This window comes from Telmatherina bonti (genome assembly GCF_933228915.1).
Source record: "Telmatherina bonti genome assembly, chromosome: 6".
Lineage (NCBI taxonomy): Eukaryota > Metazoa > Chordata > Actinopteri > Atheriniformes > Telmatherinidae > Telmatherina > Telmatherina bonti.
In genome coordinates this window covers 33,791,476-33,815,206 of record NC_136624.1, presented here as the reverse complement: position 1 = coordinate 33,815,206, position 23,731 = coordinate 33,791,476, and the positions used below count along the sequence as shown (strand labels likewise).

The following is a 23,731-nucleotide window of genomic DNA, read 5'->3' as shown; positions in this document are numbered from 1 at the left end:
TTTATTTTTTATTTAAATAAAGCATAGAATATATTAAAGAAGGGCAATATAAAATCCCTGTTTGAAGAAAAGTTTGTACATTTTTTAAAAACAGAGTTAATACATTTGTGCATTCATTAAACACATAGAGGTACAAAATAGTATCTGTGTTCATGACCAACTTCATTGATTTTAGATCATATAAATTAATTCAGAATCTGTAAAGAAAAGGCGGTTGGCTGCTTGAAGAAAGGTGAAGACAAAATATGATTCCTCTCATTATTATTCCATCTTATTTGTATCCTGCAGATTATTGCTCAGACGACGTTCAGATGAACGTATGTGGTCGCCATAAAAGCCAAGTGAACAAAGAGCAAAAATGACAAACTCTTTATGTACACATACAGGGGGATTTTTCTCTGGCTCAGTAACCCACTCCCACATGCAGTTGACCTCAGGATGATACGTTTCATTGGAGACTATGGGGCCGTCCACACGGGAATGAATTGTAGTAAAACTGCTTAAGTATTTGAGCGATCTGCCCTTTCATCCACACGAAGCCGAGGATTAGCCTTCATGAAAACGATTGTGTCTTAAACCAGGTACAAAGGTGGGTTGGCTTGAAACATCTACCGTCTGCGTTCGATCAGGATGGAGTCTTGCGCACGCCTGGAAGTAATTAAATCAATGTGACAAACACGCACCAAACACAACTTAAATAATGGCTTTTTGGGTATGTAGTCCAGCGTAATACGAAGCAGCAGCTTGACTTCTTCATCAGTCCAAACGAATGTTTCTCTTTTGGTTTGTACCGATTCTTCTGCCATCTTCATCTAGTGTGAACTCCCTGCAACACACAGTGAGCTTTTATCTACGCATGTGTACGTCTAGTTCTAGCTGTTAATCATCCCATTGCCCCCCCCCCCACAGCCTTGTAGTGTGTACTACTGTGGTTTCATTGGGATGGTGAAGCCTCTCTCCTGGTATTTCCCTACTTATTCACACCTGAACCGACTTCAGCACCGTGTGGACATAGCCTTACTAATGGAGCTGATTACACAGTAATGTGTCAGACAGGACAGAGTATATTGATCACCAAAAGCTCATATCAATATATGCATTAGAAGAAGGTATATGAGGATCAACTCTTCAACTTTAATATGACAGCCTTCTTACAAGAAAAACTTTGCCTACCTACCAGCTTTTGTATGTGTGTGTGTTGATGATGCTGACATGCATATTTTTAAATAAGTTTATATTTCATAGTTGATCAGAACCACTCAGTTTTTCTGAGAATTATGTTTATTTGTAACAATTATAAAGACTTTCTTTTTTTTTTTTTTACTTCAAGGAAAGGTACTCGGATTGTACTGTGGACGGAGGAGCAGGAAGAAGAACTGCACATGCTCTTTGAAGAGTTCAGAGACTCTGACGGTACGAGAAGCTTTGGTAGTTTAAACAGCTGACAGACTAATGAATAAGTCTGTCTCTGCTGAAGAATCTGAAATACTGCAGGAGTTTTGGAACAGCTTCTAAGTGATCACATAAATCACTATGTTTACACAGATGTGCTGGGTAACATAATGAAGAAGATCACAGCTAAGCGGTCCCGTGCACGTGTGGTGGACAAGCTGCTCAGTATGGGTTTGGTGTCGGAGAGACGAGAACTTTATAAGAAGAGAAGCCGTGGTTCTCAAGGAAAACGCTCTGGACAGGCAATGGTACAGTTACTTTATGTGTTTATGTACAGGGGAGTCTGAAGAATTGCTAGATATAGCGCCAAAGTGCTAAGTTTTTAGCATCTGCATATCAGGAAATTGACAATGTTAATGTCTGTTTTCATGATTTGATTCAGTCATCCACTATAATTCATAAAAATTATCAAAAAAAAATTTACCCTTAATATTTGTGGGACAGGGTGTGTGTTTATACTCCACACTGAGTGTATTATGTTTTCCGTTTGCAGACAGAAGAAGACTTCTTAGCTGAAATAACCCAGGGTGCCCTAGATGATTCAGTGGACCGAGATGATGATGATGATGATGAGGAAGAACAGGATTCTGAAGACAGCGGGGAAGACGAAGAGGAGGAAAGCAAAATTTCCCAAAATGGTGGAAAGAAGAGCCAAAGCGTTCACTACACGGTGGAGAAACGCGCTGACGTAGGTGCCATGGTTAACGCGCTACATGAGGAAGGTGAGCTGAAGGTTAAAGTACTGAAAGACTGCAGAACCACATAAATGAATCCACCAATCAGTTGGTGGATTTATTGTGTTTGTAAAAGCCTCGGTATCATAAAATGAGTTCAACATTTTCTCCTCATGCCTCAACATTAATCTTTTTAATTATTTCTTTTAAATAAAAGGCCTGTCTGGACCCTTGTTGTGGCTGCAGAACTGCCTCAACAAAACAGCAAAGGACCGAATCGACGACGGTGAGTATCAACATGGAAAAAATATTTTGTTAATATCTCGCTGAGGATTTCAGGAAAGCTCGAGTTCAGCTTTTGAAATGTGAAAAATCTTATTTAATGAGTTGATCATCAAATTAATATTGTAAATTAAGTTTTTGGTGTGTTTCCCAGGTGTATCCCAGCCTGTTCCACTTGTTCCGCTGGCTGAGGCAAATGAAGACGCGATGGAAAACAAAAGTTTCCAGAGGCTGTTGCGCAAACTGGGAATGCGACCACCTGCAAATGAACAAGTGTGTATCATTGTTAATATCTACAATATGTGTGATATTTAATAACAGTCTAAATAAAAAAGAAAAATCTTTATTTTTTTTGCAATAATTTTAGACAGCATCAGTTAACAAGGAATATTCCCACTTCTGTAATTAGGAGATGTTCTGGAGAATCCCAGCAAAGATCAGTCCATCGCAGCTCCAGAGTGCAGCTGCAGCTTTGACCCCAAGTGAGGATGAAGCTGAAAATCGTGAAGAGCCAGACAGGCCCAGAAACCCAGCAGAGCAGCAGGAGGAGGAGGAGGAGGTCTCAGGTGACCAGAGAGCTCAGGCTCTCAGAGCTCTGCTGCTTGCACGCAAGAGGAAACACCAAACCACCGTGGATACAGGTATGCATGAGAGTTTAGCCTGTAGTGTGTCTGACATCATCATTTAATTACAGCTCTCTCACATAGACAAGCATTAAGTTTCATGGTGTACATAAAAACTTGCCGCTTTCCTAGAAGCTTCCTTTGTCTTGTCCAACAGTGCTGACTGGTTTACTTAAATGGAGTATTTCCAGTTCCAGTGTCGGGACAGAGTAACAGGTCGAGCAGCTGATCGCTGCAGGCAGGCCCCATTTATCAAGTGATGTCTGAAGTTATAAGACGCTAAATTCAGGATTAATAATTCAATATTTGACCAACATCAAAGCAGATTTAAAAAAAAAAAAACCTTTGTGACACTTGGCCTTAAATTTGATCCAACTGAGATCGGCTGTAACTGACAGATATGACAGAAAATCGATCATTTTATGCATGAATAGCAAAGCCATGATAGTGATCTCAACTAATAATTAGTTTTCAAATTACTTAACAGATCTATTAATACAACTAATAACCAAACAGCAATATTATGAGAGATACGGTCAGGACCATGGATCATATCTCACAAGGAGCACAGATGTTCAGTACAGATGTTTTTATCATGCTTCTACCATTCAACGAACATCTAAAGAAGAACCACGGAGGAACGCTCAGTAACTAACCTGTAGGGATACTCTTAGTTCCTTTCAGAGACTGCTTGACCTCCGTCCAACTGATCCTAGTTTGTGCAACTTATTTCAACCCTGAAACACCTGCATCAGACAAAAACCTTATAAACGAAAGTAATGTCAGTAAAAAATGTAATTGCAACATACTACAGTTAGTAAGGATGAATCAGACCAAGTTTAATCCTGCTGCAGACGATGCCAGAGGCAAAGGACAAGGAGGGACACGCACCTGTGGTGGCAGCAGCGATTGCCTTCTTCCTTGGTCTTGTCACATTACTGGAATCATTCCAGTTACTGAAAGTGGTCAATTCTTACATCACGACACGTTAGCATGTGATCTTTTCCTCGTGTTACTGTTGAATAATTTCCTGATGTGCAAAGGTTCAGTTTGACATCAGTGGTTATTAATGCTAAGCAATGCTGTCGCACCATCACAGTAACATATAGAGCATGAGGCGTCCTTGAAATTGTCACAAGATTTGATGATTATATACACACAGGGATGTAGACCCACATACACACACAATCTGAATATAACTCCCTGTCGAGAGCACAAACACATTCTAATCATGGTCATTTAGTACCACTATAAAATGGCTCTTCAATAAATTAAGATGACATTCAAAAGGATCCAAATTATAATATGAAAAAGCTAATTCCTGGATGGGGGTTTGGGATTTTAATAGGAGGCCCCAGAGGGCAAAACCCACCCATTTTGAAATGCAAACAGTCTCTGGCAGTGGGTCGATTTCCTTACAATCAGAGATGGTAATATGTGAAAGAAATATTTATATTGACGGTTTAATGAGCTATTTTGGAAGAGAAATTTTGATTATAAAGAGGTAGAGCCACTTGTTTTGTGACCTGACAGGCTGCGGTTTGAGGTTTGCTCCCCTACGCCGCTGCAACCCCAAGGGCGACACACAACTGTCCTCCGAGGGCTTGTCTCACGCCTCCACAAATGCAGAGGGTTGCTTCAGGATCAGCATCTGGTGTAAAACGTGCCAATTCACCTGTGCAATGATTCGCTGTGGCGACCCCTTCAGAGGGATGAGCTCATCAATTTCTTTCCAGAGGATGACTCCAGCCCTGCAAAGAATATGGAGCCAAATGGTGATGCAGCAGATCATTCCCTGCTGGTTGTCCCACAAACCAAGCTGAAATCCTGGGGGGACCGCTCCTTTCAGTTTCTGGTCCAAAACTTTGGAATTTACTGCTACTGCTCCTTAGACAGGCTGGGTCTCTTTCTGTTTTTAAACCTGCTCTTATAAGTCACTTTTTTTCACTGGCTTTTAATACTGCTTGAGTTGTGACTTCTCTTTTATGTTTTTTTTATTGTTCTATAGTGTGTTACTGTGACGAGTAATTTTATTGTTTTTATCAAATATTTTTTATTCTGTGGCGTTATATTGTTGAGCCTGGGATTGTTTACAGCGCTTTGGTCGACTGTGTTGTTTAAATAAAGCTGGATTGGATTGGAAAACAACCATTTTGATTGTAAAGAAACGATAATCCTTTGATGCATCTCAAATCACTGAGGGGAAAAACAACTTAAGGAGCAGAAACAGGAAACCACAAAGTGGAAAGTTTGTAATATTTACCATTTTAGCTCCCTTATGAGGAAGTTGCTAATTCTGACAAAATAACATTTGCTTTAATGAAGCAAAGACAGAGGATTAACGATAGTTTAAATGGACTATTGAAACTAAATAAATACAAACATGGGCTTGAGTTACACTGAGACCCCTAAAGATGCAAGCGGCAGAAGGTTCTGGACGTCTGCTTTACTTACGGTTGAAACTCTTTAGTCAATTTGCAAAAATGAATCAGATCTTAAACCTGCTCTTTTTTTAGGCACAGGTTTTAATAGGTTCTGCTTATCTCTGTAACAAAGTACCAGAAAGAAGTTTTAAAAATTGGAATTTTGTTGGGATTTTTTTAAAATGATTTTGTTCATGTGATTCTTCTTGTTTTAGATTCTGTGTCTGGTGGTGATTCAGACAGTGGAGCTGAGAGGTGAGTCATCACTATGATTTTCTTTATATGTTAAGACAAAACTCAGCAGAAAATCTCCTGAGTCACTTTAATTCTGATCATGTTCCTATTTACAGCCGGTCCCAGGAGATGACCTCAACTAAAAGAAGCAGACTTCTGGATGATGATGATGATGATGATGATGATGATGATAAGGAGACTGGTATTCTGCTCTTATGTTGTTTTACCATGTTACGAACTGAGTATCCAGAAAGAAGATTATTAAAACTGAATTTTTACGATGGCAGAACTTCATTGTATTGATGATCAATTTCTTTCCAGCGAATGACTCCAGCTCTGCGAAGAATATGGACACAAACGGCGATGCAGATTCAGACGGGGAGGATACTTCTGCTCCTGTAAAACGAAGGCGGAAGATGGTCCTAATTGATGAAGAGGAAGAAGAGGATTAAGGACTGTACTTAATGGATTGCAGGCAGGAGGGGTCCCTTGTGTTTCTCAAAAAAAAAATAAAGATGCAGCCCTCAAGAGGCCTGTTTTCAGACAACATGAAGTTTTAGTGGAATATCAAACAACTCAGAGGAACTAAACCTTTGTTCTCTTGTGAATACAAAGATAATATGCAGCAAATTCATTTTGTTTCTCTTTAGTTGGCAATTCATTTCTGCATTTGGTTTATGATAAATCTGTTTTTCAGCCCAATGTTTTGTTGATTTTATATGTATGTGTATATATGTTTATACATACATATGTACACACACACACACACACACACACACACACACACACACACACACACACACACACAAAACATTAGCATTTCAGACATCATGCTAGTTGACAAAGCTGTATCACAACACTTCTCATATATATTTCAGTCAGCTATTTCATTTTCCATATTTGAAAATATTGTGACTTGTTTTGAAGTCATTTTCAACCTTATTTTTTTATTTCACAGTAAAATTCAGTTTTTCTACTCAATAAAACAGACTTTTAAGAGTACAGGAATGGTTCTGGTCGCTTTGATGCACTACATAGGTTTAACACTAGAGGGCTGGGGCATGATCACATGTCAGTAATATTCAAGATTTAAGGATGTAGACTCAAATTTAACTGTTTAAAATATTTGTTAAATTATAGTTTTTGGTTGACAAGTGACTTACATATGTTTTACTTAGGTGAGAGTCTCAAAGCAGGAACTGACTTCTATTAAAATAATGATAAATTGAGAGTTTATTGAGAGTCAAGTTTCTCCCATCTGTGGATCCAGCATCACGTGCATGTCTGCAGTCACTGCCTATAGTCCTCAACATTTTTCCAGCTGTGTGGGAGGTGGTCTGTTGTCCTCACATCTGGACCCCGTTAGTAACTTCCTGTCACAGCATCTGCTCTGCCCCCATCCCACAGAACCAAGAGCAGACTTGACAATCCACAAACCCTGCTGGGAGGTGAGCACGTGAACGTAGTTCTGTGTGGGTGTAATTGGTGAATTTAAAAGGTTAAAGATACATCACTTCCTCTCCAGTGAGAAGTGACACCTTAAGTTTAAGTTAAAACGTTCACAGAGGTCTTTCTGGACAGAGGCGACTCCTTGCATGAACAGCAAAGCTGAAGTCAGTATGTTACATGGGATTAACAGGTTCTACTCTTAGAGTGAATAAATATGTTTATAAATGGAAAACTTATGGATGCAATGTTAATTGAATTTGTTTTATTTTTTATGTAGTCTTGAGAGTTAAAATAAATGTTTACCTTAGCACCTCTTGTTTTTGTAACTGCATATTTGCACACAAAAGTTCTTGAAGCTTTAAGACTTTCACTTGGGAAAACATGAAATTTAGTAGCTGTTTTGTAGTCATATCAGTGTATTAGATTGCAGTTGTAGACTTTTTCCGAGTAATTCATGCTCACCTAGTTACACGTAGGATTTTAAAGTTATTTTGGACATTTTGAAGAGCAGTTGGGAAAATGCACTTACTACACGGTACTTTGAAGGCCTTGTGTTCAGAGAAGTGCATAAAAAAAGATGAAGCAATTCAAATGGAGACTTCAAATCTGTAAAAAATGTCATGAACTAGGTTGCAAAATATACCTCCAGTGATTTTCCTCCTTTACTTTGCAGGCTTCCTTGGGGCACCGTCTAATGGTCTAAGGGTTGGGTAAACTCGACCTGTTCAGTTGTGAGAAGAAGACAAGACACAACTACCACAGTTCTTCCCTTAAAAGTCTCATACTGAAGCAGAGCTTCATGTTACAACACAACCTCATGAAATGCAAATGCGTGAGAATGCACACATAAATACACTACTCACAAAAAGTTAGGGATATTTGGCTTTCAGGTGAAATTTATGGAAAATGCAATATGTTCATGCTACAGTGATATAATATCTTAAAAGTAAGACATTTAGGTAGAAGGATGCATTACTGATTTCCTCATCTCAAAAAATTCATTCAACACAAAAGGTAACAACAATGGTAGTTACACCACAACAAAAAATTTGAACGTCTCAATATCTCGTCATGTGCCCTTGAGCATCAATTACAGCTTGACAACGACGTCTCATGCTGTTCACAAGGCAACTTATTGCCTGCTGAGGCATGGCATCCCACTCTTCTTGAAGGGCAGCCCTCAGGTCATTGAGGTTCTGGGGTGCAGGGTTTCGAGCCTCTACACGACGGCTAAGCTGATCCCACAGGTTTTCAATGGGATTCAGGTCTGGAGAGAGTGCAGGCCATTCCATTTGAGGTACACCAGTCTCCAACAGCCGTTCCCTGATGATGCGGCCTCGATGAGCAGGAGCATTGTCGTCCATGAAGATGAAATTAGGCCTGTGCTGTTCATGTAGGGGCACAATCACTGGATTAATGATGTTATTCAGGTAGTGTGGGCTTGTCACTGTACCATTCACAAAGTGTAGGGCAGTTCTGTACCAAGTGGACACCCCTGCCCACACTGTAACACCGCCACCACCAAAAGCTCGCCTGGTGACAACAGTGGCTGATGCATAGCGCTCTCCCTGACGTCTCCAACATCGTTGCCGGCCATCATTTCTGCTCAGTGTGAATCGACTTTCATCAGAGAACAGCACTGAGGCCCACTGGTTCCTCGTCCAGCGTAAATGCTCCCTGGCCCATGCAAGACGATGATGCCTGTGCCTGGTGGTGTGGTCAGGTACCCGTGCAGGTCGTCTAGCACGCAGACCACGCTGATGGAAACGGTTTCCAATGGTCTGACGTGACACTTGGGTGCCTCTCACCTCTCTTAAACGTGCCTGGAGTTGAGTGGCATTCATCATCCGGTTTCTCAGGGCAGTGTTCACAATGTAGCGGTCATCAGCACGGGATGTGGCCAAAGGACGTCCACTTCTAGGCCTTTCTGTGACTCTTCCAGTCTCTCCATATCTCTGTTGCAACCTGCTGATGACACTCTGTGACACTCCAAGCTCAGTGGCCACTTCTGTCTGAGAACGTCCTGTTTGAAGCATCGCAATGGCAAGGGACTGTTGTTCCATTGTTAGGTGTCGTCTTGGTCTCATGATGTCAAAATGTGAACAGCATGATGAGGACAACTGTTTAAACACCAGCTCTAATTGAACCAGGACATTTATTGGTCAATTCAAGTACACCAGATTTTTGCCGTTAAGCTCCTTGTTAGAGAACAGCAACTTGTGCAAAATTTATTGAAACATTTAACAGTTGGACATGTGCATTTAAAAGCTTAGAGAAGATCACATTAAGTTCACCTGTACAGGTTTGAATGCATTTTAGGCTTGTTGTGAAATTTCACCCAAAAGCTGAATATCCCTAACTTTTTGTGAATAGTGTATAAACACGCTTAGAGAGTGTTAAACTGTGAACATATGCAAGTGTAGCTGTAATTGGCAGAGTAAAGTTGCACCTCCTCCAACAGATATAAAGGAAAAGAAGTGCTTCTGCAAACATCACCCACAGCTGCAGCGCATTCCTCAATGTACCAGTGTGCAATCCTTTGGTTCCTGTGTCAACAGTTGTCATTCTCTGTACCCAGCAAATTCCCTGTTTGAACATATGTGTAGAAACAAATTAATTAGCTGATAGTTAAACCTTCCACCCTCACGTCTACAGTTGTCTTAACAAGTAGTTACAAGCCTAAATGTTGGCTTTTACAAGAGTAATGTGTTTATAATTTAATAGAGAAAGAAATTCTGTGAAAGCATCTCCATTTTTGGCGCTAGACAAGCAAATTCCTTGAAAGTTGTTAGTTACAAAGTGAATGAGGGTTGAAGATGCTGTGATAAGCCAGCTTCAATTAAGGGAGTAAAGTCATTGCAGCAACTTATTAAGATTAGATGGTCTGCAGAACTTCAGGAGGCCAGAGATAAAAGTAACTTGTGTGGTTCATTATATATTTTTAGGGGAAAAAAATCAAGAGCAAGGTCCTTTTAGATAAAAATCAGCCAGGCAGTTTTACAGTCCTTAATTTGATTAGAAACCTAAAAATCTGTTGTAGTGGTTTATTGTCTGTTCATCAGAACTCGCAGTGATAAACTGGTTATTAGAAATTGCTGTCGTTAAGCCATAAATCCGGTATTGGCTTCTGTAAAGAAGTAACATTCTGCTTGTTTGAGTACAGGCAAGGCCGGATTATCCAATGGGCATTATGGGCACAGGCTCAGGGGCCCATGTGGGGCCCACGTAGGGCATACACCAGCAGTTTGGACATGAAACAAAATGTATATAAAAGCCAGATAGTTGCACCAGTGTCTAGTGTATTGCTACTGGTACCACTGACAGAGATGTTAGAAATGTCGTTTCACAGTGTATCATTCACACGTTTTACAATGTTATGGTGTGGATTGGGGCCCCTGGAACACTCTGGGCCCAGGGGCCTGTGCACTTTTATCCGGCCCTGAGTCCGGGTGGAGTTAGACCAATATAGCTTGGAATTTAACTTGTACTCTCAGATATAATCACCATTTCCCCCCCTTTTCTTTTAATTTGGGGTTGAAGATGAACATCTTGAACTAGCAACCTGTTCAATTTAAACCGACCGGTGTTTTGCTAGGTGTTTGAACACGCGCCCCCCCTCCTCCATCCAGGGACCTCCAACGGCCCAACCGCCGACGCTGGACGTGAAAAGAGTTGGAGGATTACCCGAGGGCGGGCGGGGGTAGAGAGGGAAAACTCTTTATCTTTTGTGTTTTAAGTACCACTTATTAGAGTTGTTGGGAGCAGACGTAGAGAGTTGAGAGTTAAGACTTCCCAGGCAGATTTGCTTGGACGTGTGTGTGTGGAGTCATAGACCGGGGGGGGGGGGAGTTTAACGGTTAATTTAAAGTTCTCAGAGAGAGTGAGGCGCTCGCGGCGGAGGAGAACAGAAACGAGCTAACCTTTCTCACATCTTCCGAGATTGTTTGTAACGATTTGCATGAGGCAGGCACAGGAACAAAACATACCGCTGCTGTCGGTTTAGAGGGGCTTGGGAGTTTAGAAAGAGCACTGGGCTAAGTTGAGGCGAAACCGGTTTTCCCTGGTACCCTACCGCAGCTTTTGTGTCTTTGAATGGTGAGCTGTTTTTCCTGCCTGACAGGGCCGATTGTCAAAGAGAGGTTTCAGCTGCCGAGCACGCAGGCTCATCGGTAAGTCTTCACTTTTAACAACGTAAACAAACATGAATATCCATTTTTATGTATGGGTTACAGATGTCTACAAGACTATGCTACTCTGTGTTATTAAAAAAAAAAGAACCCAACACTGTAAGGATTAATCCTTCTCAAGTGAACATTATAACTCCTCTAACATCACAGTATGGAAACAATTACCGCTCCTTTTCATTAACGATGACTGATTTTATTTGAATGATCCCAGCCCAGATCTGACTCTGCAGCTGGAAATGTTTGTGATAACACGTAGCCAGGCTGCCTCCATGGCTGCATAAAGCATTTCACTCTTGAGGCACATAATGCAACTTATCCCTCAGCCTTTGAGGACATAATGATCCAGGATAATAAAGGCTGTATTCATGGGAAACTGAACCTATGAGACCTGCAGAAATGTGTCCTAATCAGTATTGCCTGACAAAACTCTATATGTACTCTGAAAGATAACTTGTTTACTGAAAAAAATCACATAAATGTTGATGCATGTACATCTTTCATCCTCTTAGGCAAACTTTTTATCTCTCCTTATGTCCCCTCATGGCTTGTGAAGTTTTCAGAAAGCCCTGCCCTGTGGTTCTGCCGTGCGATCAAGGCTGGGAATGCCTTTTTGGGGTTTTTTGGGCAGTCTGATGACAACCTACAGGTCCTGTCTTTACTGAGGCGCTTTCAGTCTGTAGTTATAGCCGCTCTATATAGAGCACCCCCCTCCATCTACATGACCTACTCACTCAGCCTGTACCATATGGTTTTTACACCCTTTGAAAAAGCAAAGAGGAAGCCCTTCCTTGCTTTGGGGCAAAGGAGAAAGCAGGAAAGGAGGCAAGAAGTGCAGAGTTTGATGAAGGTTGGACTTTTCATGTTGTTTATGTTTCTTTTTCAATGTGTCTTTTAGGTACCATGGGGGCATTGTCTTGATTTGGTTTTAAAGTATACAAAAACATGCTAATGACCTGGTCTTGGATAATTAGAAATGCCAGATGAAGTTAGTCTTTCACAACCAGAAAGCTGCACATGGTAGAGTTTTCTATTTAATAGGTAAAAGGGTTATTTAATTTAATATATGAAGTCAAATTAAGCCTTTCAGGCTATCTACTAAATACAGCAGATGCCGTTTATAAAAATATTTATTTAAATATTTATGAGTAATCAGTTTGAGCCATAAACGGAACAATTCATAGTTTCTCTAAAGTGGTCTCCTGTGTGTTCATGATGCAGCTGAAAAAGGAGATTTTTATCTCAAGTCTTCACAATTGCTGAACTGAAACGTGACTTTATTGGTCCATAAACTAATGCCTCCTGTGTCTGTCTGCATGTCATGCATGTGGACAAATACACATCAAGGAGAAACCCTCTTAAGCTTGTCATTATAAATAAGAGTAGAGTAGAACAAGACTTGCTGATGTGGTTCAGAATTAGCTTTTCTTTTGGAAAGATAGTGTATTTTGTCACTGTTTTACTGGAATAGATTAGTCTATTAATACTTTATTTAACTGCGATTCTCAAGATAACCACAAGCACAATGTGGTTCAGCATTATATGTGAAAAAAAAAAATATATATATATTCTAGCTGCTGAGCCAGTTAAATCCTTTTAGAAACTCGTGTTGCTATAATTATGCATTTCAGCAGTGCATAAGATTACATCACTGAATATTGTTTTGATAGGATAATGCATTTCAATTAGATTTTCTTATAATCTACTAAACTATTCATTTTTTTCTATCCTATTTAAATGCCTGACACAGAGTAAGACGGCTGAAATGTAGAACGACACGAGTTTTAAAGAAATTCTCATACAGTGGGATCTGGTGACTCATGGATCGAGGAGAACCCTATTGTCATATGCTAACGGCAGTGAAAGCAATATTTTCTAAAACATTCATTCGTAGACTACTTATAGGTCTCTAAACATTGGTTAGATGAGAGGGTGTTGAGTTGGCTTTGAAAATTAAGGACATACTTGATATTTTAGGTTCGTGAGATTGCTGTAGGAGGTGCAATTACTGCAGACTGGAATTTTACAAATGATAGAGCTGCAGTGGGGGGTGCTACAGACATATATGGACACCACACTGGAGGTCTGAGCCACGACTGAGTGTGTGTCTGTCTGACTGCCCGTGCACTACTGCCAGATCAGTTTAAACACTGATATGTTGCATGAATACATTCCCTTTGTTTAAAGCTAAACAAAGTTTGAATAAACTGCTTCATTTTTATATTATATCCCGAGTATGAAATTGGCCTCATGAGATGATACAAGGAGATGTTGATGGATATACTGGTGTCTCACTCAAGAACACTTTTGCATATCTAATGGTTGCATTAGACCCACTCCTCCAAACTTGTCATCGCCAGCACATGCTGTGTCTCATACAGACTTTTGCTGTCGTGTTCTGTGACATATGGACATCGCCTGCTAAACACTCTCCTCCACCACAGGCCTAAATGGAACGTTATGGAACATCCACTACTTACCACACACACTGCTCTCCTCCCTGTACTGGTGAAACTAAACTCCAGCATACTGCAGATGGATTTCAGCGTGTGTGTGTGTGATGCACAGTTAAAGCTCATGCACCATCAGCATGTGACTCTCCTGAAAAGGTTCCTCATTGTCTCACTGCTTCTTTTTATAAGTAGCTCTCTGAAGTTTGTAGTTAAAAGACTTCTATTGTTTAGAATGACGTGATTATTAAGGGGAATAAAGAAGTTGCAAATTATTCCACAAGTATCGCCACAAGTGGATGTTATCAGAGACATATCTGGCATATTTTTCAGTAAACTGATTGATTATTTGTTTAGGAATCAGTATAGAGTCACATAAATCATTGTCAATATTATTAACAGCCAGGAGTTGAGTGCACCCATATTCTTCATAGTTACAGGTATTTTCCTATGTTTGGATCAGGACCAAGAGGCTGTGTGAGAGACTTTTGTGACTTTTCTTTAAAGAATGGTGTACCGAAAACTGTTAAAATATCTAATATAGCAGCCTTTTTAGTGGACTAGTTCAAACAGTTTCTGACCTGGGAAGTGCAGCAATGATGACAATACATGTCAGACCTAAGAGGAGATAGTTTCAGGGAGAATTAAGTCATGTTGATGATATTGCAGCTCAAAGTTGGTACCTCATTAGTGATACAGTCATATGTGGAAAGGTTGGTGCACCCACAGGGCAACAACAATAAACTCATGCAAAGACTGAGGAACTTGTTAGTTTTGAGTGTCTTGTTAAAGTATCCCATAAGCCACTTTAAATGTTCATTTTAAAAGGTTTTGAAGCAATCATAGATGTAATGTGGCAAATTGCACCTTTAATGCTCAAGTTTTATTATTATATGTATTTACAGCAGATTGGAAGCCTGTGTTGAAAAAAAGTAACACTGAATTAAAATGTTCAAAGCATCTTTCAGAGCCAGTGTTTGGCATGTTTCACATGCATTGAGTATGTTTGTGTGTGTGTGTGTGTGTGTGTGTGTGTGTGTGTGTGTGTAAATGTATCCCATGGGCCATATGTAGCCAGACCTAGCAGTTTTTTACTGTACTACATTCAAAAGGTTTATAAGGAAGGTCATGATTGGAGTTACCAGACAGCCCCTTGCAATGCTTTAGTTTTACTGCTGGATTTATTTCTGCGTGTTTAGTTTTTTTAGAGCAAGTTAGAGTGGGGAAAAATAAATCTGATGTAACAAATAAAATAACTTAATGAGGCTTAGAGCCTGTGTTTGACTGCTGGCAACTGACAGCAGGACAAACACTCTCAGGCCTCTGGATCGCTTGTTTATTATTGCGGATTATCAGTGCTACATTTTAGCTCGAGTGTGATTACTTGGAGCTCAAATTCAGAGTAAATGAAAAAAAACAGTCTTCAAACATTCAAAGTCTGGTGGAAAAAGTGGAAACATGCTGTCATGTGGTGGTTTTTTTTTTCTTTTTCATTATGCAAGTTGTTACAGCGCTAAAATTTCAGGATCTGTTATGAACAAAATCCCTTCTCAGCTTCAGTCACATAAGCACAGGCACTTGTGACACAATGGTGAGTGTTACATGTAGATTAGTCTTCGAGCCAGACAGATTACAAGCTTGTTTTCATTGTATCATAACGCTGCCTGCGCTCCTGCTGCTTCATGGACAGCGTCATGTAAAGTTGTTTCTTTTCTGTCGGTCTCCCCTTTTCTTCTAGTTAAATTTAAAGTTTTGCTCTTCAGTTTCAGTGTTGTTAATCAAAGCCATCGGTTCTGACTCTGCTCACAAACAGGGGTCAGTTCCTGCTGAAACGTGATGTTCCACTTCCTCATCTGGTCCTCAGCTTCCTGCAACACAGAGACAGGAAGCTTACTTTACTGGATGTTTGATGTCTTGTTCATTATGGTTTACAGTAAAACAGGGTTATTGTGGTAACGTTCTTAGAATTATATATGCACACTTTCATTCTTCAAACAACAAGGTATCCTTTTATATCCCCACTGGGACTGTTAACTGTACTCCCTCGGCTCCTGTTATCTCGTCATGTCCAGTCTCTCAGCTGGTTGGAGTTGTTCAGCTCAAGGTAGAATGATTTAGAGCCTACAACTGTCTGGACCGCAGAGCATCTCACATTCCTGTAAGATTCTTTAAAGCAAAGTCGTCAGACAGTAAAGTCATAACCCGGCAGGTTTTCAGCTTCTCAGCTGGTCCCGGCTGTCAAGGCAGTGGAGCACTCGCAGAATCCTCGGCTGTGATCACAAGCGCCCACCCCTTAATTAAACACACCCAAATTAGCTATGTGGGGAACTTGCAGTCAGCCTTGCCTGTTCCTCAGCAGCTGAGCACTCAAATTTTTAGGGCTTCAGCCCTCTTCCCACATTTTAAGCAAAGTGTACTCAAGGCCAACATAACATTTCCAATAGCTCACCTGCAACTTGCTTAAGTGTCTGCTTATGAGTCCCTGGTTGTCATTTTGTAAGTAAATGTAAACTTTCTTAGGTCTGTAACAGTCGGTTGTTTTGTGGTATTTTATATTGGACGTCATACAGATAAAAATGAGCAAAGAAATGCTGAATTATAAGCAACAGGTCATTTTTTCCCTTTTTATTTAGTGCTAAAAGATATGCTACCAGACTAAACATGTATGTTAAGTTATTTGAATAGATGCCAGACAACTTTTAATTGCAGAAAATGCAATGTTAAAGGGTTAGGGTAGCCTCAGTAGCCTTTAGAAAGACAGTTCTGCTCCCCTCTTCCACCCTCCACCCCTCCCCTTAACCCCAGTTACTCACCAGCTCACTGAAGGCAAATACTTGGCACCCATCTTTAAGCAAGCCATCTTTATGCGGTCCACTTTTTAGTCCACATGGTTTCTTCTAAGTGCCACTAGAGGTCACAGCATGGGCCTCAGGGTCTTTGTTTTGCTCCATAATGGCTCTATTCTCTTCCAGCAGCTTTGACTTCCAGACTTGCCAGACATAGGATACCATTTTAGATGTGTGGGTGTAGATGTATTTAAATTTAAGTAAATCATTATTAAAATTAAGAAGTGTCACTTCTAATCAGATCACCAGTTTTTAAATTACAGTATAGAATTTAAATACTTAAATATTTGAACATCTTCATCAGCGCTGATGATTTAAATTTAACCCGATGTTAAGCTACTGTGTAATGCAAGATATTCAGCTCATTATCTGCTTATCTGTAGTAAGTTTCATTGAGCTTTGATTGTGTTGTATGCACTTTAGATGAAGTTAGGTATATCTTTTTATACCAAGAAAACATTGTTCAAGAGTGGGAGATGGATGAGCTCTGTGTGCATGAAGTTCTGCACAGAAAGCTGGCTGTTAGAGGTACTTGTATCCAAACCAACCAGGGGCTACATACCAAGTGTCATTATAAATTATGGCAAAATATATCAACACCCATTAACAAAATTTATTATTTTTTAAAAGATAAGTTTATGTTGGTTCATTCCATCATTCTGACAAGCATCTGCCCACACCTGCTATATGTCAGAGCTGCTAAATGCTATGCTTCCCAAAACCCCATATGACCCTTTCTCTTATTCCATTGCAGAGATTTATTTATTTTCATCTTTTTTTTTTTTTGTTTCCTCTCCCTTTGCACATACAGTAGTTCCCACAATAATGCATGTGTTTGATACATGAGTCATGAGCTCCAACTCGTAACTAATTGTGATTTTTCCATTATTATATGCTGAAAGGTTAAATGTGTATCTTCAGTTCTGTCGTCTCAGTAGAAAATTGAGACATTGCAGTTTTTAGTGGTTGAATGCCTGAAGAGAATAGGTACAGAAGAACTGAGAGTGACCGAAGAAGAAAAGGGAACTTTCCGATGGTCTCATTTTTTCCACGTAAAGTCATTCATGGGCTGGACACACAAATTACAGTCTTGTGTCAGAGGGGGGGGAAACAAAGGCAAAACAATTGTGTCACATTTTAGCCAAAGAAAAACACATTTGGTTTGGGAAAATGTTGAGGTAAAGGAGGGGTGGAACGTAAAAGTGAAAAGAGAGAAGCTGGCTGTTATTAAGCACAGAAGACGGGACTGACTGTTCCTGACTGTTGCTCTCAAGCAGACAACGTGAATAAGCTGTAATCTGATCCCAGCTGTAGTGAGCTCATACAGGAGGCCTGCCAGCAGCCTCAGAAAGAGCAGTCCGCCCTGATGCCTGCAGCCCTGCAGCAGCCCTCTCTGGCTCCCGACAGGTTTGCCAGTTAAAGTATCATATAATCTTTCAAGAGGACCAGTGGTTGCACATCTGCTGAAACACAAATCATAAAGCAGAAGGAAGAAAGTGGAGGAGAAATATGAGCTGCTTCCAGAAATATTATATGCAATGAGGTGTCTTTTTAAGATGTATGGTAAGCACTTTTTGTCCTATAAATAAATTGATTTTTTTTTTTTTTTTTAAATAAATGGATTTACATAAAAGCCTAAAATGAGTTGCAAACTTCTTGCTTTAAACAAAACATCAAATTTGCATTCATTCATTCATTTTCCGAACCGCTTATTCCAATTCAGGGTCGCGGGCAAATTTGCATTCCTATCACAAATAGATTTAATAAAGTATTCACTGAAAGAAACTGAAAGCAAGGTTTATTTTAGAAAAATAGCAAAAGATTTCTCAGAACTGACTGTAAACTGGGAACCGCTCTTGGATTTAGTGAGTGAATACAGCATTTTACTTTAGGTTGCCGTGACAGCAGCACATATGAAGAAGTTTGCACAAAGTCAGCGTCATCGTGAAAATTTCACGCCTCACCTTTACTTCTCAGCGCCGGGCTCTTTGTGTTAACCAGGATCTAGCTGTTATATGTGTTAGTTGACTAAAGTTTACCAACACTTTCTTTTTCTTTTCTCTTTCAGTTGTCAAACGTCTACAGATGGATTTGAGATAATACCTTGAAGTTCTACCTTCATCCTGAACTTCAGCCTATCGTGGAGCCTTCAACGTTCAACCAAAATGACTGATCCTGCTGCGCTGAGCCCCGAGGGGGAAGGGGCAGGCATGGCTGAGGCCGACATCTGCAGTTTGGAAATAGAGAGAAAATATGATATCATCCCTGCAGTCATCTGCTCCATGTGTTGCCTTTTTGGCATCATCTATTGCTTCTTTGGTGAGAACCCCTTCAGGTCACATACATTGACAAAAAGTGAGCTGAAACTTGCAGAGGCATAAGACATCATTAGATTGTCACATGACTGTGTGCCAACCATAGACCGTATATGAAAGATGGATGTAGACTCCAGCGGTTAAAAGTGAAGCCTATGCGGAAGTGAATGAAACTGCAGTTCCTCCCACATCCACTAGGGGCTGGTTGCAAAGCAGAGCGAATCCCCATAGACTCCCATGTTAAAAAGACCAACTTCACAGCAGAAATAAACATGTTTACAGCCTCGTTTAAAAGTAATTTAATCTCGAAATTTGGCATATATAGGGGCGTGTCCTTTTGATTGACAGGTACCCGATCTCCCGCTTCAAGTAAGAAGAACGTAGAGCAACCGCGGTTTTTAGCCGATTAACAATGTGACTTAGCTTTAGCCCGTTTACCTCCGTTAGCTGGTTATCTCCTGTTATCTCCAGGTTAGCTCTTAGCTATAGGCAGCTCGAAGTTCGCTCGATGTCAATCACCCACCATGACGCTCACAGCCCCCCTCAGCTCTGCCTCTTCGCCCAAGTAGGGGCCAATTGTAAAAAGGTCTATATAAGACAGGAAATTGTGTGTGTGTGTGTGTGTGTGTAGGGTGTGTGTTAGGCCGGAAATGAAATTCAGTTTTGACCGCTTTGTTGGGAACACGCTGTAGACGTAGAATGCTGTTTGTTTATGGACAATGGACATAATGGAAAATAAATTGACTTTTTAACTGCAACTGGCAGCGTTTGGACAATTTATCAACATCATCCACACCAGGTAAAGCAAGTCAGCAAAACTTTCCGGATCGTAACATTCCAGTGGCTTAAAGCATTGGCTTAGCCCCTTCAGCCCATATTTATATTTTCCGGGCGAGACAACACGCATGCCCCTGCCAAGATGGCGATGGTAGGAACCGCCCACCAAGCTTCAATTAAGGTCTTCAGAAACCTATGGTTGACGTCACGGAACGGAGGCTACATCCGTCTTTCTATATACAGTCTATGGTGCCAACGCGTCACCAGATGTAATCTACGGTGTTTGCTCTGTGCTGTAATAGTCACATTATATGATAGCTGCTAGCTCTTTTGTTTCTTCTAACATCTCCTTCCTGATTTCCTTCCTTCAGGTTACCGCTGTTTCAAGGCTGTCATGTTCCTGTCTGGTCTAATGTTTGGTTCAGTCATTATCTTCTTGCTATGCCACAAGGAGCATGTTTTGGACACCCAGCTCAGTGTAGAGGCCAGTGCAGGTATTGGCCTTGGCATAGGACTCCTATGTGGTCTGGTCACCATGCTGGTGCGAAGTGTCGGCCTCTTCATGACAGGTCTGCTGCTGGGACTCCTCCTTGCTCTCGCTGCCCTGCTGGTCACTCACCAGTTCTACACTCCCACCACAGTCTGGGTACCCCTGGGTGCTCTCCTGGGAACAGGCATGCTGTTTGCTGTACTGACACTGCAATGGCAGAAGATCTTCACCATGCTCTCCACCGCTGTGTTTGGAGCAGCCATCATGACAGTGTGTGCAGATTACTTTGTAGAGATGCTGGCTTTGGCCACGCATGTGTATGACTGCTTACGCCTAACACCTGGGCCAGCACTGTGCTGGTACAGCTGGGTCATTCTGGGCATCTGGCCCGCTCTTAGCCTTATAGGAGCTCTGGTCCAGTGGAAACTCACAGATGACAGCTTCTCACACACCGAGGGTAAGGACAAAATCCAGCTAGGTTTGTAACACTTTCTATTGGATGTTAATCAAAATATAATTAAGCTGAAGGTATGAAGGTATTCACGATCTCATTGCAAAAAAAAAGCTGTAGAAATTAAGCCTTATAATGTGTAGAAAAGTCTAATTTCCTCCCCAGTTAAACCAGCAAAAAGGTTCACAGTTAAACTGTATATAATATTTTTGACACGATAACATTTCATTTCAGTGTCAAACTAGATGAGCATTAACGTCATTTAACCAAATTACTGTGGATTTATATTTGCCTCAGTGTGGAAATCTGATGGTGTTCCTGCACGGTGGCATAGTGGTTAGCACTGCGGCCTCACAGCAGGAAACCCGCTGGTTTGAGGTTTGAACAGCCTTTCAGTGCCCCATGTATACATGGCTTCACTCCGGGTACTCCTCCCACCCACAAGACATGTGCATTAGGTTAATTGTTGGGATGCAGCAATACCAGTATAAGTATCTGCTCAATACCAAGCATGTGTACTTGTACTTGGTATTAATAAAAGTGTACTGATACCACAACCGATACCCGATACCACACTAGTTAAGCCAGTGCAGATGTGTTTGATGACACGCTTTGGACATGTTTTAAAAGAAATAAATGCCTTGAATGTTAAAATGTGGCATTTTTTGTTAAAAGCTAGATCTTTGTTTCAAAACCACATATTTATAGTTGTATTTGGGTAAAATGTGCCAAATCAGAATAAAACTTGTTGAAATAGTTAGATCTGTAATGTGATTATATTTGTATTGATGAGGTAACTTCAGAAAGGATGGGTCATTTATTACAACCTAATGTAATATTACACAGTTATAACAGCAATAATTACCAAAAGTCACAATACTGTACACATAAACAGATTTGGTATCGGCAGATATTTACATTTCAGATATCTGTATCGGATCGGAACTCCCAAAAAGTGGATCGGTGCATCCCTAGTTAATTGCTATGGTTTAATTGATCACTTCACACATGGAAGTCTGCCAAATGGCTATAGAATAGAATAGGGGGAACTTTCTCTGCACTTTCTCTACAACATCCAGCTTTACAGGCTGTTTGAACAGTCCTCCACAATGACACCATGGCATTTTTTGTTTTATTAATTACAAAACATGTGCAAAAAGTTTTCCTTAATCTGTTTAGAGGAAATGAGTCTTCCTCCGCCACACTGTCCCACTGGGGCACGCCCTCTTCTGCAACTCTGCATTGAACAAAAACAAAACCACACAAGATGCAACATGTGGATGTGGCGTAACTTTGTTTTTGTTGTGTGAGGAAGTGTTTTCTGATCTGCAGTTGTTGACAAAATATTTTATGGTTATATTGAGGGATCTTTAAGATTCATAAGTTGTGACAACCCTACATCAGACATGTCAGGTGTGCTCTCTGCTGAAAATACTTGTGCTGTTCGTAGGCAGAGTGCACGTGATGCCTCCTCTCGAAGGATTTCTCAGGAAAGGAACGTTTAGAGTCCAAACAGAATTCATTGCACTATAAATCAGCGATTGCATTTGCCAGAAATGAGTTTAGCTAAACTATCACGATTCTTTACCGAGAAATAATGTAAGCTTTGGTTTATGTGGACTTAAAGTACTCTAACGCTTATCTGTCAAATGAAAGAAATGTGGACACGCTTTGGTCAAACTTTCACAGACATATTTAGTCTGAAAGCCGCTTTTGAATCCTCCTTCCTCACACAGTTGTCATCAGTCGTCGACAGAAGAGAGTCCAGCTGATGCGGATTCGAGAGAAGGACGCCAAGAAGCGGCAGCAGGCAGGTGGGCAGGAAGGCACGTACCGTCGTAAACCTACCCCAGTCAAACGCTACGCTGGGGATCTACTGGCACCGGTCAGTGTCACCCAACACAGCGTGTGCTGTAGTGGTTTTTTAAAATGATTTTTATATTTATTGATTTATTTAAGCCTCAATGTTGCTTCAAACGTTTTAAGAGTAAAACTTTTATAAAAGCAGGAGATTTATTTCTAAGCAGTTGTCAAGTGGACATCATCATTTTAGTACCTCACTCATTTCTCCCTGTGCTTTTTTTTTTTTTAGAGCTACCTTCAAAGTTTGCGGGACAGACAGATGGGCACAGGAACTTCCCTTAGCAGCCTTGGCACCACAAACCAAACCATGATTGACATGGACTACGAGACCGGCTCCACAGTTCCGCTTACAGCCACAACTCCGGTCGTCAGGGTCTGAGCAAGGGACCACATTGCACTCTCTGGTTCTTCACCTGTCTTCCTAATATATAGAATAGAACTTATTAATAGCTCCACTGTTGGAGGGTCTTATTTGCATAAAATAGATGTGGAGTGAGGATGTTTTCTCTCCTCAGTAAGTCCTGCATGTGCGATGGAACAGAAACCGGTCTCTGGGAGGTAGTAGCAGGTGTAAAACTCCTGTTGGATGATAAAACCACTACAAACACTGTTTCTCAGAGAAACAACAAAATACATATTCTAGTAATGTAAGGCCACTCGTTTCAAATCTGTATTTAATACACAACAGCAAGTACGAGCCTCAGAAACAAGGACTCCTGGTTTGGTGTCTGACATTGTGTACTGTACTTCTGAAGTTAGTCATTGTCACGAGGTGTTGCGATATTACCTTTTATTATTATTTTTAACTGTACGATTGTAGGATTTGAGGCAGTTTGTACATGTGTATGTTTTGGTTTTTTTTTTTATACTAGAGTGTTGTGAAACTAGAGTGTTGTGAAACAGTAAAGCAGGATACGTGGAGTTTGGCAAAGTGAAGCAAAAAAAAACTATTTAAAAGCTCTTTGCTGCAGGATCTGTTCTAGCAGCACCTCAGACTTGTCTTTGTGTTTGCGATCTAGCTGTCTATGAAGAATTTAGACTTTTATGTAAGCTTGAGGAGCAATCTTCTTTAAATATAATTTATGTAATGACCCAGTATGTAGTAGTGGTTGATTTATTTTGTGTTGTTTTGAGAAAGAAAAAAAAAAAAAAAAGCATGTTTGTTGTTCAACTTTAGACTTTTAAACACATTTCTTTTTCAGGAATACCATTCTTGTT

At 40.5% G+C, this 23,731-nt stretch overlaps 2 protein-coding genes across 3 annotated transcripts; both read left to right on the top strand.

Annotated features, from left to right (window-relative positions):
- Window positions 1–1,373: 1,373 nt before the first annotated feature.
- On the top strand, window positions 1,374–18,037 carry timeless (timeless circadian clock; the record flags this gene model as incomplete). The annotated part of the gene is made up of 10 exons (XM_079242132.1): window positions 1,374–1,413; window positions 1,546–1,700; window positions 1,946–2,174; window positions 2,344–2,412; window positions 2,563–2,681; window positions 2,818–3,049; window positions 4,565–4,806; window positions 5,670–5,709; window positions 11,258–11,306; window positions 17,926–18,037. The coding sequence occupies exons 1-10, from the start codon at window positions 1,383–1,385 to the stop codon at window positions 18,035–18,037; spliced, it is 1,278 nt and encodes a 425-aa protein (XP_079098258.1). The 5' UTR covers window positions 1,374–1,382.
- Window positions 11,026–23,731, top strand: LOC306756861 (transmembrane protein 198-like). Of its 2 annotated transcripts, none has more exons than XM_079241761.1 (5): window positions 11,026–11,306; window positions 18,686–18,936; window positions 20,081–20,656; window positions 22,387–22,464; window positions 22,743–23,731. In XM_079241761.1, exons 2-5 carry the CDS (start codon window positions 18,783–18,785, stop codon window positions 22,793–22,795), a joined length of 861 nt encoding a protein of 286 aa, XP_079097887.1. In that variant the 5' UTR covers window positions 11,026–11,306; window positions 18,686–18,782; the 3' UTR covers window positions 22,796–23,731. The 2 variants fall into 2 exon arrangements, with proteins under 2 accessions (XP_079097887.1, XP_079097886.1); XM_079241760.1 differs by having other exon boundaries at window positions 22,387–22,535.

Coding starts and splice junctions, on each gene's coding strand:
- LOC306756861 (XM_079241760.1), top strand. CDS start 18,783: ATGACTGATCCTGCTGCGCTGAGCCCCGAGGGGGAAGGGGCAGGCATG. Junction 20,657..22,386: donor CAGCTTCTCACACACCGAGG/GTAAGGACAAAA, acceptor TTCCTCACACAG/TTGTCATCAGTCGTCGACAG. Junction 22,536..22,742: donor CTGGGGATCTACTGGCACCG/GTCAGTGTCACC, acceptor TTTTTTTTTTAG/AGCTACCTTCAAAGTTTGCG.